At 34.4% G+C, this 16063-nt stretch overlaps 2 protein-coding genes and 2 long non-coding RNA genes across 5 annotated transcripts; 2 read left to right on the top strand and 2 right to left on the bottom strand.

The window, feature by feature from the left end:
• Positions 1-414: 414 nt before the first annotated feature.
• On the top strand, positions 415-1864 carry LOC142230859 (uncharacterized). The gene is made up of 2 exons (XM_075301482.1): positions 415-1139; positions 1792-1864. Exons 1-2 carry the CDS (start codon positions 415-417, stop codon positions 1862-1864), a joined length of 798 nt encoding a protein of 265 aa, XP_075157597.1.
• Positions 1865-4341: 2477 nt separating this feature from the next.
• On the bottom strand, positions 4342-10720 carry caz (FUS RNA binding protein cabeza). Of its 2 annotated transcripts, XM_075301308.1 has the most exons (6): positions 10569-10720; positions 10358-10507; positions 10222-10300; positions 7412-7446; positions 5440-5564; positions 4342-5377 (listed from the first exon to the last, which is right to left on the bottom strand). In XM_075301308.1, exons 1-6 carry the CDS (start codon positions 10573-10575, stop codon positions 4643-4645), a joined length of 1131 nt encoding a protein of 376 aa, XP_075157423.1. In that variant the 5' UTR covers positions 10576-10720; the 3' UTR covers positions 4342-4642. The 2 variants fall into 2 exon arrangements, with proteins under 2 accessions (XP_075157423.1, XP_075157424.1); XM_075301309.1 differs by lacking the exon at positions 7412-7446.
• Positions 10721-11592: 872 nt separating this feature from the next.
• On the bottom strand, positions 11593-12169 carry LOC142231283 (uncharacterized). The gene is made up of 2 exons (XR_012720805.1): positions 11864-12169; positions 11593-11806 (listed from the first exon to the last, which is right to left on the bottom strand). It is a non-coding gene; the product is annotated as an uncharacterized LOC142231283 (long non-coding RNA).
• Positions 12170-12547: 378 nt separating this feature from the next.
• LOC142230690 (uncharacterized) lies at positions 12548-14338 on the top strand. Its single transcript, XR_012720776.1, has 3 exons — positions 12548-12873; positions 12946-13172; positions 13821-14338. It is a non-coding gene; the product is annotated as an uncharacterized LOC142230690 (long non-coding RNA).
• Positions 14339-16063: the final 1725 nt, after the last annotated feature.

Consider the following 16063-nt stretch of genomic DNA (forward strand, 5'->3'; position numbering starts at 1 on the left):
AACTATGGCAAATATAACGAAAGGTGACGAAAGCAGATTCAAAAGTTGTGCTAATTCTTTCCTTCGAAAAACTCTGGGCCTTATAAGATCGACCCCGACAAATTTCATCTATCATCTTGCTGCGGAACTACCAATAAAATATAGGCTGACACTTTCTACTGCAAAGGAGCTAGTCAAGGTTTTCGCTCGTGAACTTACAGCAACTAATTCTCTAAGGAGGATATCGAATATGAGTAAGACTGGATACAGGCAAATATATAATCGCTTTCATGGTATATTATCAGATATATCATGCGTAAGAGAAACTACACCGGATACGTCAATGATAAAAACATGCAAGGATTTCTTCCAGGGCATGGCCAAAGAAAAGATACAGCGCCCCATCAGTTGATTCACTCACTCTTTCAAAGCAAGATGGATACATTGAGAGACAACAATTTTGAGATCATTTTCACGGATGGCTCCGTTCGTGAGGGCAAAACGGGGGCAGCTTTCTTTCATCCGGGGACAAACACATCCCAGGGGTTTTTTGTATGCAAGAGATTATCGTCCATGACATCGGAATTGATGGCATTTGTCAAGGCGTTGGAGTTTGCCAAAGAAAGCGGCTTTTTAAAGGCAGCTATCGTCACCGATAGCCTGAGTGGTATACTCGCACTTGAGGGAGATTTTCCGGATAATTACCTTTGCCACATGATTGTAGATCTAACACACGCCTTGCCGCTCGGAGCTGAATTTCATTATATCCCAGGCCATTCGGGTATTAGACCAAATGAGATAGTTGACGATGTTGCCAAGAATGCTTTTGCAGTTGGTATCCATTGGAACATACAATGGCCCTTGAAGGATGCTATTAAGGAAATTGAACTACAGCTATGGGATGAATGGAGCGCGGAATATAGCAGGTGTGCTGAAAATGCTAATGCCCAGTTCTTCCAGATTTTTCCATCAGTATCTAGAAAACCATGGTTCAAGAATCGCAACATACAACCGGAAAGAATCAAGCTTTTGAACAGAATTTTAACTAATCATGGCTTTTGCGCATACGACCTGGCTAAATTCAAAGTAGTGGCATCTGACCTATGTGATGCATGCAATATAGAAGACACGCCGGAACACATTGTATTCCATTGTGATAAGTACAATACTCAAAGAAATTCATTTTCTAAACTTCGGGGCATTTCATCAGTGGAGAATTTTTTGGAGATATATGGCTTTGATGAGTTGGACTACACCCTGCCAACATTTTTTGAATTTGGGGGCGCTTCCGAGAATCCCCACAACGTCGAAAACAGTCGTATACGATATCTAAAACTCCTCGGAAAAGCGCCGTCACTATTGAGAAGTTGTACCACGCCAAGTTACTACAAAAAAGTATCGCATGAGTACAATTATTAGGTATCCTTCTGGATACATTTAGAAGGACGCCAATAAGGGTCCCTTCAAACAATCAGAGAAAGTGAATTTTAAGATACAGTAGAATTCATTTATAGCGACCTCGGTTATAACGACCATCCGTTTATAACGACGGATTTTCAAAGCAAGTTTGGTTCTGAATAGTTTGTACATGCGCAAGCATTCGCTTAGAACGACTCCGGTTTTAGCGACCATCTGCATTTAACGACCAATTTGCACGTCTGCTTTGGAATGGACATTCGGTTATAACGACGATGTAAGTTCTGTGTACTAATTTTTATTTTATTCATTCCATTTTTTGTCGTCAGCCAACACTAAATAAAGAAGCGTATACTGCGGGGAATCACAGAGTTTGTTTTCGACTATCCCAAACAGAGGTGCAAATGGCAAAGAAGAAATATTCAAAGCAGTTTGGGATGAGTTCGAGTTCAAACCAGGACTGGGATGAGTTCGTAAATGTCGATGACAACGCCGTGACATCAGAATAGCCTTCATTGAGAGAAATAGTGGAGAACACAAAAGAAAATGATGAAACTCACAGCGATAATGAACCAGATGACGAAGATGAGCCAAAATTCCAACTAGGACAGAAACCTTGAGTGCGGTGCACACATTAAAACAGTATTTACGATTTGGGGGTTCTGATATATCAGAGAGTTTATATAGTACCGTTGAAATTATTGAAAGTAAATTATTAAAAGAAATTCTTTTAAATAGAAAACAAACCACAATTCTAAACCATTTCCAATCTCAATAAATATGAATATACATGATAAAAAAAAAAACTTAAAAATATTGTGTACACTTATTTGGATACAACGACGTTCGGTTATAACGACGTATAATTTCGGTCCCTTGGCGGTCGCTATAACCGAATTATACTGTAGTTGTAAAAGAATCATTGTGGTCAAGTAAAGCACGATTGTTTAGATGTTTATTAATCTTATTAAACATTTATAAATTCTCATAAATATAACATTTATACGACTATCACATCACATTTAACACATTTTTATGCATTAATAAAAGATTGGTGTTGAGTTACAAGTTGCAAGTTACATGTTGTAGCGTCTATCAGCCAGTGCTTTTATTCCCAATGGAGGCAGCGTGTCTGGAAAAATATTTTAAACACTATCACTTTATTCCATTCGGAAAGTCAAAAATTGTTCACCAATATACCTTTTACAATTTTAAGCGAAATAACTATGTTTTCAGCACTCCATTATCGTTTTTATTTAAATAAATTATAAGAAACTAGTTGTGCTTGGTGTTTCACAAAATATAAAACGGCTCTTGTAACAATAGTGATGGCAAAATACTTTCATGCGAATAGTGATGGCAAAATACTATCACAGTTGGCGATTGTTGCAGTGTCACTTACGAGTCTGTGGTAGCGATGAGGATGAAACGGAACTTTGAAATGCTGGCAGGGCATCTGCGATTTTGTTGAGATAATAAATTCAAGTTTGTAAATTGCTCGACCACTATTTGCGCTGGCGTTCTGGAGGCCAAATAAATTCTAACAAAAAAAAAATTACCTCCTCCCCACGGACGCTGTGGGCTACCAGATGGAACCCACGTACGAAACGTCTCCATCAGCAGCCTGCCAAATGTGACACGCTTGGGTCACACAAAAAAATACTCTTTGTTGTGTGAATGAAATGAATAAAAATGTGAATATAGAATTCCAGTACGTATTTCGATCGTTTCATTCAACTCTTCTCATCTACGCTGGGGAATTTTACCTGTGAACATAATCTGTATGAATTTGAATACAACCCGAACAAATATCAATTACTGGGCCCCTAAATAAATCTGCCAAAAATAAACAACAATGCTGGTGTAAATTCATTGGGTATGTACGGTCTGCCCAATGCTGATTCTGATTAGATTAACATATGGCCACAGATCGCGCTGTTCATCACGCGTCACATCCACATAATTACATACATAATACAGTCCACATCGGTGTAGGGTACTGTTGGTGTAGATTAGGGTAGGTCGAGCAAAAAAAAAATTGTTCGCGAGCAACTAATGTTACTAATAAATTTGAAATAAATAAAATAAAAAATTCATCTCATGCGATATTTTCTTTTTTTTCTTCTTGCACGTAGTCGCCTATCTCTGCCGGGCCTCCGCAACAACGGTTCAGATTTAGATATAGCTGTATCGACCAGTTTGCAAAAATTTGCACAGGGTAATACCCAGTGCCTGAAAAATATCCGGCATGTCGGTTCAGGCATTGATAAAACTTCTATACATACGTACCGCTGTATTTTCTGGGAAGATCTCTAGCAAAAACCGTGGAGCCACCGTGGTGCAATGGTTAGCATGCCCGCCTTGCATACACAAGGTCGTGTGTTCGATTCCTGCTACGACCGAACACCAAAAAGTTTTTCAGCGGTGGATTATCCCACCTCAGTATGCTGGTGACATTTCTGAGGGTTTCAAAGCTTCTCTAAGTGGTTTCACTGGAATGTGGTACGCCGTTCGGACTCGGCTATAAAAAGGAGGTCCCTTGTCATTGAGCTTAACATGGAATCGGGCAGCACTCAGTGATAAAAGAGAAGTTCACCACTGTGGTATCACAATGGACTGAATAGTCAAAGTGAGCCTGATACATCGGGCTGCCACATAACCTAACCTAACCTAGCAAAAACTTTGCATTTTCTCTGGAAGACAAATGTCAAATGTAGCCTACCTCCGTCTCTCTTTTGCTGGTTTTCAGTAAAAACTTTTGAATGGAGCTAATATCTTCGAAAAAAAAATTGGAAAATAGACGTTTGAGTAAAAAATCGTCAAAATGCCGATAATTCGACAAAATTGCAGCCTTGCCCTTAACTCTTCCATTAAATTAACCAATAGTATTCCTTTTTCGAAAATTCAAAAAAGATTTCAAATAATAGAAATAATAATATAATAATATTGGATTTGTTTTACGCTATATTTATTCATGATCATAACTTATACAAAGAATATTTTGTCACATGTTCAAAGAGGTATTGTTCACCACAAATAAACTTGTTCATATTGGGACGAATGTAATTTAATATACATATAAAATCAAATACATATGATTAGGTAGGATTTGTCGTTTACATTTACATGTAAAAAACTAAAGGGACATATTATAAAATTATCTTAAAGTAAATAATTGCGTTGAATGACGACACATTTTTGTTGTTGTAATAACTTAGAACTGCAAGCTTCGTAGCGTAATATCCAACTAGTAGGGTCGAGAACGATTTGAACCTGGACTGTTTCCGCGCATAGGTCCTCCACCTCCAAAACGATTGCCACTGTTACCGCCATAACCGCCGCCTCCACCACCTCCTCGGTTGTCCCTATTATAACCTCCACCTCCTCCGCCACCGCCACCACCGTAGGCACCACGACCACCACCGCCGCCACCATATCCACCTCCTCCCCGTCCACCACCACCGCCGTCTTCATCACTTTTAGGCGTTTTGCAACGGTTACATTCATTACGCCATGCAAAATTAGTATTGTTACAACTACTACAACGCCAGTCGCCTTCACGTGGAGCTACATTATTGTTGCCACCACCGCCACCTCCAGGACCCATCCTAGACCGGCCACCACGGTCTCCGCCGCGATCACCTCGGCCGGAGTCATAATCCGAGCCACCACCACCGCCGCCGCGATCGAAACGACTACCTCCTCGGTCACGATCACCTCCACCGAATCCTCCACCGCGGCCCCGGCCGCCTCCACCACCTCCTCCTCCTCGGGGTCCTCCACCACCCTTATTCCAATTATTTTGACGCTGCGCCAATGATACTTTTATTATACAACCTTTAAAAACACGGCCATCAAACCATGCAATGGCTGACTGGGCTGCATTGGTATCATCGTATGTAACTGTGGCTTCTCCCTTCGAAACTCCAGTTTCCTTATTACGATATAACCAAATCTTTGGCTTTGAGGTACGTTTGTCTTTCTGAAAGAATTAACAAAGAATTTTAGAAGTATATATTATGATAACGGCGATTAATTTCTAACCTTTATTATTCCAATTGCACCAAAATGAGATTCAATATCTAACTCTGTTGCCTCGGGATCCATTCCAGATACAAATATGGTATCCTCTTGCGTTACCATATCACCACCGCCACCGTAACCACCACCTGCAAAATTATATTCCGTTAGTTTCTAAGATGAAAATTAATGTTGATACATTAATATATAATTTAAGAAATATTGTGACAATTCTACTCTCTCATACATTGATTGTAAATTTAAACGGAAATTTTTATACTCCTGTGATACACATTTATACACACATATAAGAAATATGTACCCTTTTTGATAATTTTGGGGAATTATTTTATGTAGTCAATTCTTCTAGTATGTATTTAATTGTTTGATGCTGGACATTCTAATAATGTGCATCCGATTATTTTATTTGTAATAAAGCATTCCACTCCCTTTCATACATTCAGTTTGCAAACCCCAGGAAGAAATATTTGTTTAATGATATACATGGACCATGTACATAAACCTTTTTTTATTACATCAACCAGTAAAAATTTTGAACGCAATAGGTACACATTTGTTTGTTTTCAAAATGACTGAGAAGCTTACAATTAAGGAGGGTGGTAGAGTCTTTCATTGAATTCATATGCGTATGTGGATAGTAATTACAAATCTTTATACAAATTGTACTATATCGTAGATTATTTCTTATATCTATAACCAAACATGTATCGGACAAACTATTAGTCATTTATCAGAACTTAAAAAGTTTTGCGAAACATTTAATTCGTCGTTGGAATACCATTCGCAATTTCAATAACAATTTCACGACAAACAAATCTTGGTACACCTCAAATTGTCCTTTAACAATGTTGATTTTCAATAAATTTCAGATTCTGCCATTAAAGTTTATTGTAGGTACTAATGAAGGATTATGCACACTTGTAGAAGACCATTTTCTTTATCGTCACATTTCTAGTCAATAACACATCAGTTCAAGAAAATGTTTAAACGTACGCATTAAATATAGACAAATTACCACTTACTATACCCCCTAGAATTATTATATGCTATTTCCGAAGTTAAAATAAAATTCAAAAGCACTCTACATTGTACAATCAGCACAGGTATTTGCCATAAATGTGCACAATTTTTTTTCCATAAATACACAGAAAGAAAACAATGAAGAAAATAAACTTTAATTATCTATAAGGTACTATTTGCAATCATTATATGAATGTAACAAGTCAATTGAATTTTCACGGCCTAACACGTAGCTTCAATAGAAATAAATCCATGACAGGTAAGGGATTATTAAATTATGAATTACGGCATTTCACTGAAGCAACCTTAGCTTATAAAAAATATCAGAGAAAAGAACTCACAATTTAATCACACGACAACCTTCAATTTTTTTCAATTCTGATCGCACCATTGGTGTTGTACCTGTGAATATTTTATTATATTATGTATGTAATTAAGAATTTCAATCACAGTTTTACTTTCTCCATTAATGTGTTTCTGTTCGATTCGTCTTTTTTGTTTTGTATGCAAAAATTTCGAACATAGTTTGTGTACGAATTCTTTCGTTGTGAACTGTTAAAGCAATTATTACACATTAGAATTGTAAGAAACGAATTGACTTAAACCCAATCGTCGTTTGAAATTTTTTCATTTCGTCATAACTAATATCCAAGAACATTATTTTAAGGCCTCCTATGTAAGCCAGAAGATATTGCACTACATTTTGTCATGAAACACAATTGATAGTAAATCATTTATAGTATTGCCCACTATGATTACTTTGTTTTTTTTTTTTTTTTTTAATTAGAAGTTGAAATTTCTGGTTACTAGGGTGTGTATACTCTCAGGTCAATAATTTGTAAGTAGGAAAGAAAAAAAAATACAATAGTAAATTTGAATTACAAATTGTTATACATTACTCGTTAACGAAATTATTGCATAGCAATTTGATTGATACTATGCAATTGGATTTTACCTTTGTTGTAGCCATCCTTGTTGCCGCCTCCGTTTCTAGAATAGGATTGTAATAGTAACGCATCATTTAACGGTTTGAACAATTTTCAATATTAACTGTTGTTTATGGTCATATTAATTTATGGTCGTGGATTCACAATCTGTAACACTCAATTCTTGATAAATCAGTCAAAGCCTCCGTTGCTGGTCATGCTATTAACGCTATGAGGCTTTAACATTGATTATACAGCATATTCCTTTGTTGAGTGGCCAAGTGTAGGTATGTACCAGAAGCGCGATTTTATATATCCCTTCTTTATTTACATTATTCGAAGAACTTTTACCATTGTTGCATAAGTATTCATTCATGTCCACACTGTATTTTTTGCGATCAGAGCAATGCTGGTAAAATCGACGTTTCTACCAATTTGTTCAAACCCTTTATTAATATTTTCAACCAAACCAACCAGAGAAAAGCCTTTGAATGTTTACAATATTTATTACCATTTTTAACACGACCCACATTTGTTTTGATAGGAACTCTTGAAAATACGCTTAAATGTTGGTTAATATTCATTTATGTACATGTGAAACAAAATTCCTGCCTACTACCATTGCTTCTCAACTTTTTGATAATACCAAAAAAATCTATAAGGGATTATGAAAACCCAGAATTGTTTTAAAAATATAAACGTGTAGCCAAATCGCCGTTTTTCTCTAAATGTAGAATTGATTTTTATTTTTGTTTCATGGTTTACATATTGAAAAACATACTGTCTGTATTTATAGATAGCAGACTAGATCGACCATGTAGATTTAAAAGTAAATTTTTTACACGCTTTAACTTAATGCCCATTTGGTAAAAAAAAAGCCAGATAGAAACATGTCGATGTTGTAGAAATCGGAATAAGCTGTAGTGACAACAAAGCTCATCGATTGTGTTGCTTAAAATGCAACATGTACCCAAAATAATAATTTGTTTATTGTGTTCAATTATTTCGAAAGAATTTGTAGTTATACAAGTTGAAAACTATATCAACAGCCGAAACGTTCCTTTAGAAAATATTCAATACGCCTTTTGTCATCGTTGACGTCGATATTGCAAACAGAAATAAATGTATTTTCAAACAAAAAAAGGAAAGGATTCAATATGAATAAATGGATTTTTGTTTCGTTCGTTTTCGTTTATTTCATTAATTTATTTACTGGCCGATATAGTACAACTGCTGGTATAGATTCACTATATGCTTATAACCATGTGCAGAATGCGTACACGAATTTTTCCCGCACTGTACATCATATTTTTCAATCATGATATTTTCGCTTATTATTTTTATGGTGACAATCACCAATTTTATTAGATTTTAATATGCGCAATCGGTTTATTTGTATGCAAGGGAAATATGACCAGTGAAACATTGCCTTTTCTGAACTTTTATCTGGGACTAGTATTAATGTTCCCTACATGCCTTATATGAATTAACATTATTCTTCATTTATTTTTACAGTATGCTTAAAATGTGGGTCGATGTCAATAACAACCATCTTATCCACATTAACTTTAGAGTAATCACTCAAGAACCTTGAAGTAATCCCAGCAAAAATGGAGCACTATTTCAGCAGAATTGTGAGAGGCAGTACAAAACAACCGAATCAGCGCCGATTTTTGTAGGCGATGTCCTGATTTAGAGCAGCTTCTACACAACGCTGATATAATTGCTCATTTCAATAGCATTATTGCTCAGAAGTGATATATGTTCCTATTTTATAGTATGAAGTAAAACAGTACTGCTTTTCTTGCATCTATACAGCATGCGTTGGTTGCAATAACGTTAACGAATGATCGTAAACTAATTTGGTTATTCGTTTACTTTATTGCCTCCGACACGCGCATACTTTATTGCTGGGATGTTATTAAAATTGCAATACAATACATACTTTATTTGGCATTTTAATGATTTCGTATTTTTGTATGACCTATACCCCATCCAAGTCAAGGTTTGGATCATGGGGTGAATGCAATTCGTAGCTTAGGAAAGCGAGTACTGAATCCTTTTCCAACAAATAAGTAAAATTTCGTATATATTATAATATTCTAAATTGTAGTGATATACCATCAGATTTAGTGAGATTGATGATACAAGAGAAAATATGTTCTGGTTCTATGGTCTTTCGTTTTTAACTAAAATTAATTTCGCAAAGTAAAATCATTTTTAAGATTTTCATGAATTTTCGAACCAAACATCAACTCATACAAACGAAACGAAAAAATAGAAAAACCTACATGAATTCGAGTAATTGCCTTCTTACGAATGAATTTTTGTTCAATTTACAGGAACAGGGCATAAGACTTGTTTTATTTACAATATTCGCTATTATTTATTTTTTTATTTGTTGTTGAACGTTGACAAAGACATCGAAGCTACAAAAGTCAAAGTCAAGCGAAGTCCCAAAAACTTTGAATTCATAGATTTGGTATTCGATGACCAAACCATGTGCAACTCTGCAAAACTGTACGTTGTAGATCTCAAAACACGAGGTCAGGATATTTATTCTTATCCAGGATATTTATTCTTATCGTACAAAACAACTCCATGCCTAACATAATGTTAAATTGCTACATTAAGACCAGATGTATTCAGAAAATTGTAATAGAATAATCGGCGTTCCTACAAAATGGCTACACTTACGTTCCTAGTTGAGAAGCATGTTGGTTTGTTTTCATCTTTGGAATAACGTATATATAACTTTACCCCATTCTTCTTGGTACACTTGCTTTGATAAGTTTGCTTCTCCACTCATAGTGTTTTAAAAACAATTATTAATACATACCCATATCCGCCGCCGCCACCACTTCGGTCTTGCCAACCACCACCACTTCCTCCACCACCACGGTTACCAGAGTCATAACCTATAATAAATTAATGCAAATCATCGCCAATGCGAATTTCACGTATTTAACACGTACCTCCAGATTTGTTATACGAGGGCGGAGGTTTACTATATGGCCCACCGGCACCACTGTCTGAACCCATTTGATAATTCGGAGGAGGAACAGAGAAATTATTGTAGCCACCGCCACCGCCGCCTCCGCCACCCCCACCGCCTTGGCCATAACCTTTTATATTGGAACATTTATCTTTTATATCAGAAATATTGAAATAGTTATACAAACTTACGGTCCATATTTTTCACTGTGTGTGTATACTAAAGTGCCGAGATGAATTAAAAACAATTTTGGGTACCAATTATGCACCCAAACTGACAGACTCCGAATACGAATAAAGACTGAATGCGAATAAAGAAATGTCTCTTGGCATGGTAATCTATTACAAATATTAAAAATGGCGGACACCAGTGTTGCCACATAAATGGGGCGAGGAATAACAAAGACGTATATAACAAGATGTCGCACTTACATATTTGGCAATATCCAATAGATGTCGTCGTTGCATATTGGTCCAATCTTTCACTCATTGGAAAAGTTCATTTCTGATCTTGCACTCAATGGCAGTGTTGCCGTTTTAGAAATTTCTTTACAAAATTGGGCAAACATATTTGTAATTCGAGATAGCAATTTTAAGAAATTTTGTAGAATTGATTTCTGCATATGACAAAACAAAATTATTAGCACAAACTGCTAACCAATAAGCTAAATGAATATTAAGAATAGTCAAGGAACGCAAAATTTACTACAAATTATCACTTCCTGTTACATATTGGAGTTTTAATAAACTGCAGTATGATAATGATTTTGTAAGATAAAATTTGCTTTGAAAGGCAAAGGCTGGCAATGTAGGTTAGGTTAGGTTAGGTTAGGTGGCAGCCCGATGTATCACTTAGACTATTCAGTCCATTGTGATAAGACTGGCAATGTAGGAAATCATTTATAATTCTGCATTCTTTTATCTGTTTTTATTCTTATCATGTACTTCTTAGGTATATTAGCCCTGCCAACATTTTTTGAATTTGGGGACTCTTTTGAGAATCCCCACTACGTCGAAAACAATCATATACGACATCAAAAACTCGTCGGAAAAGCGCCGTCACTATTGAGAAGTTGTACCACGCCAAGTTACTACAAAAATGTTTCGCATGAGTGCAATTATTAGGTGCCTTTATAGATCAATTTAGAACGACGCCAATAAGGGACCTTCCAAACAATCAGAAAAAGTGCATTTTAAGATAGTTGTAAAAGAATCATTGTGGTCGAGTAAAACACGTTTGTTTAGATATTTATTAATTTGATTAAACATTTACAAATTCTTAAAAATATAACATTTATACCACTATCACATTACATTTAACATAATTTTTGGCATTAATGATGATGTTGAGTTACAAGTAGCGAGTTACATGTTGCTGCGTCTATCAACCAGTGTTTTTATTCCATGGAGGCAGCGTGTCTGTAAAATATCTGAAAAACAATCACTTTATTCCATTTGGAAAATCACCAAATTGTTCACCAATATACCTTTCACAATTTTAAGTGTATAATCTATTTTTTCAGAACTTAGTTTTCGTTTTTATTTAATTAAAATATAACAAGCTGGTTGCGCTTGGCGTTTCACAAAAAATGGCTTTTTTAACAGTAGGGATGGCAAATTACTTGCATGTACTTTTTGATGTACCTTTTCATGATGGTTGAAGTGACATTTACGAGTCTGTGGTAACGATGAGGTTGAAATGGAACTTTGAAATGCTGGCAGGGAGTAAACAACCAGCGGCTTGTGAAGAAAAAGTCATATAATGTGAATAAAAATCTCCAGATTTGAAAAACTAAAATATAATTTGATTCATTGTATTATATATGAAAATCTTTTGATGTATTTGATTGATATGACCTAAGATTTCAACTGACCTTGATTATAAATAAAAAGTTAAACGAAACCTTTACCTCATTTTTCTGATGTGTGATTTTTTATATTTACGTTTTTATAAATTATACTACGACAACACTGTTCATACAAAAGTTCATTTCTTTTGAGCATGTTCGAATCCAGCATTACTCTATGTGTCTCTTTTTCACTTTATATTAGAATTTGAAAAAGTATCAACCATCTCCTTTTCGCACCCATAATTCTTAGCAAAGAACATTAATAAAGAAGACATGAAATGGGCTTTGATTGTGTTAGTAATAGAAAACGGAGATTAATATCATACTTGTTGGAAAAGCGTCCCGAACTTAGTGGTTTGATGAAGACAATTTTTTATTTATCTTTTTTCACAAAAGTTCGCGCAAATTTCGGGGTCGGTCGCACTAAATTATAAATAAAATGTTTCACGAAGTGTTTTTCTTTTAAAAGTTAAAAAGATTGCTAAAAAAAGCTAATTAGATTTTGTTACGAATGCAAAATGAAAAGAGAAACCGAAAAAAAGTTGCAATATCTCATGGAATATGTATGATATTAATCTCTGGTTTTTTTTTTCAAGAAAAAGAGGAAGAGCAAGCTCATCTAACGTCTTCTTTATTAATGGTCTTTGGTAAGTATTGTATTGTATAATATTGTACCATTTTTAAAGTTGTTTTTAATAAATTCTTTTAATAATTTTTAGATAGGAAAATTTCTATCATACATTGATATATGGGAGCAATCGTCTTACAATGGTTCAAGCCCGCTTTTCATACCTTTGAGTTTCCTGCATGGAATCGGGTAGCCCTCAGTGACAGGAAAAAAGTTCCACACTGCCGTACCGTAATGGACTGCAAGTCAAAGTAGGCCTGAAATAACCGGCAGCTGCTATAGCTAATATAAACTGTACCCGGATATATCATCTTAAATGTGAGTATTAAAACCAGGATAACACAACAACCTTGCTATTTTAGCCAAATAATGCCAAATAAATACGGCCGGAATATAGAGGTTAATTTTTTATATGGAACACATTTTGAGATATACTTATGTTTTTAGTTTTTTTAATATACGCGAGAATCATATCTCAAGCTAGAAATGACCGCCTAAATCATTGGATATGTGATAAGAAAGTGGTTCTAATATAACGATAAAAATTGAGCCGATTTTCATCATGTTTTACAGTGATTCTGTGCCGGTGGAAAAGTGCCAACCATTGAAATAACGTCCGGTTTCTCTTTATGCTCGAAAAGGTGATACTTTGACGTAAGAATAAAATTAGAAGAATAGTGATAAAGTTAGAAGTAAAAGTGTCCTTTTTTAATATATATTTTGAACAACTTAACTTATTACAGATCCACATTTGTTCGATATAATTGTAAATTTTTAGATCTAAAAATAATTTTTTAATGAGAAAAATAGAAGGATATCTCAAAAACTTTCATTAAAAAAATTGTTAACCTCTATTTTCGAATTCGCTAGATGAAAATACATAAAATGCAACTTCTAATCAACTATAAAATTTAGTATAAAATAGTGTAGTTACTAATTGTTTTTTTTTTACTTTTTTCATTACAGATTGTTATATTTTATCAGCTTGTATAAGGCCAAAGAAGAAAACTAAGGGAAAATAAATACTGTACAACACTTCTACTTAACTTCCAATACTTTTATGAAATTCAATTTATTTCACACATTTAATAAAAGTAGAAGTTATTGTATTAAATGATGTACGGGTTTCATTTCAACATATCGTAAAAACAACAATTTTTGCTGCTGGTGCAACAAACATTTGTAGTTGTTATAGCAGTAAAAACGTTAGCTATTTCAACTAGCGCAGTTTGCTATTTCAGCAGCGATGTTTGTCAAAAATTTTTAGCAAACAAGTTTGCTAATTCAGCGATTTGTTTGCTATTTTAGCTGTTGTTGTTGTAGCCCTTTGGAGTTGGTATTCCCGAGTTTCTCGGGAAGAAGGCATACTCCAATGGGGGTAAAATCATAAATTTAACTCCGATAGTAAGAAAGCTAAGCAGCATTTTTTTTAACATTTTGTGATTTTAATTATTCCCATACAATAAAAATTAATAACAAACCGATTTATTTTTGGTTTTAACTCGACTTAGTACTCACCTTTAATATAAAGAGAAATTTATAAATAAAAAGGCAAATAAGATTTTTTATATCGTAACAATGAATTTAATTCTTGCTATTTGTCTCCAAATTAACCCATTTTGTAATTGCTGTCCCTACTAACAAATTTCTTTGTGTGATTGATTTCCCTGTTTTCACTATATCTGAAACAGCAAGTAATTTAGTTAAACAAGCAAGTGAACATACCAACCACTCTACATAAAAATATAGTTTCCTATTCAAAGTCGTACACCTGTAGAATTTATTTGAAATAAATACACATTTAAAAGTTTTTTTAATTATATACAAATTTAGTTTTATTTTCACATTCATTAAAATTTATTTATGTATCATTGTGATATACGTTACGAAAAGGTCAATACAACTTGAAAAAATATGCGTTACGTTTCAACAATGCTATACAACCAGGTTGCACGGACATATTTCCTACATATTTAGTTCAACTAGTTGTCGAAAATCAAGAATACAACCCTTCTTTAATATTTCACTCAATTGTATAAATTGGAACGAAATAAACCTGGTTCATTCAATTGTGAGCGACATCTGTGTGGCCAAAAATATCCCTACTGGAAAAATGAATTTGCATTATCTTTAAAATGAACGTCTTTGGGAATAATAAAAACGGTAATGCGCCGTCCAGGAGATAAGTTTATCCGGATGCCAGTGCTCATGTCTAGGGCTGTCATTCGTAATCGATTTTTAAAAATGCCGGGATTCGGGATTTCAAAATATAGAATCCCGGCATTTTCCGGTATTTTTTTCGGGATCCCGAAATTTTCGGGATTCCTTAAATATTTTAAGTAATAACAAATTGTTATTAACAAACTGCAGCGCCAAAAAATTTCTGTACATTAAACCAATTTGGTTTAATTCAATTTTTTTCAACAAAAAACAACAAAAGAACATAAGAGTAAATTAAAAAGCAATTTTAAATGGCTATCATGCTTAACGAACACTTAGTCCCACCCAACATTGTGAAGAAAATGGAAACAAGCATATTATGACAAAAATAAATAAAAAAAGTCATTATACTCAGCAAAACATTTTAAGGATTATGCTCAATTAGGCGTATTTTCGTATACTTGTGATAATCCTTTTGTTCTTCGATTTAAGTAAAAATATCAAGGCAACCCAATTTTTATCAGATAAACGCGATCGTCCCAAAAAATTCGTCAAAAAATCGTCACACATAAAACAACTGAAAAAAGATTTAGGATCAAATTAAACTTTTTATTCAAACAAAAACATAAGAAATGGCTTTAATTCATTTTAGTTACATTAAAAATGCTTATTAAATGCCGGTACTCTGTTCGGTTTTCGCGTTGAAACTCAATACAAAACCAAAAATGCGAAAAACTAGCGAAATTTTTTCCATTTGTGGTACTTTGTTTTTTCGAGTTGAAAAACTGACGTAAATCCGAACAGAGTACCTACATATATTATTATTTATATATCACCATATACCCTGCCAGCATTTCAAAGTTCCATTTCATCCTCATCGCTACCACAGACTCGTAAACGTCACCACAACCATAGCGAACTGTGATGGGGAAGCATATCAAAAAGTACAAAATGTACATGAAAGTATTTTGCCATCACTACTGTTAGAAGAGCCATTTTATTTTTTGTGAAACGCCAAGCGCAACCAGCTTGTTATATGTTATTTAAAT

This window comes from Haematobia irritans, chromosome 3 (assembly GCF_050003625.1).
Source record: "Haematobia irritans isolate KBUSLIRL chromosome 3, ASM5000362v1, whole genome shotgun sequence".
Classification (NCBI taxonomy): Eukaryota; Metazoa; Arthropoda; class Insecta; order Diptera; family Muscidae; genus Haematobia; species Haematobia irritans.

Excerpts from the sequence above, each read along its gene's own strand:
- caz (XM_075301308.1), bottom strand. Across the intron at positions 7,447-10,221 it reads GGTGGCGGCGGCGGATATGG|AAACGGAGGCGGCAACAAGG; the intron begins GTATGTATTAAT and ends ATCCTATTCTAG. Across the intron at positions 5,565-7,411 it reads CAAGGATGGCTACAACAAAG|GTGGTGGTTACGGTGGCGGT; the intron begins GTAAAATCCAAT and ends ATAATTTTGCAG.
- LOC142230859 (XM_075301482.1), top strand. The coding sequence starts at position 415 with ATGGATACATTGAGAGACAACAATTTTGAGATCATTTTCACGGATGGC. Across the intron at positions 1,140-1,791 it reads ATTGTATTCCATTGTGATAA|AGGTGCAAATGGCAAAGAAG; the intron begins GTACAATACTCA and ends TATCCCAAACAG.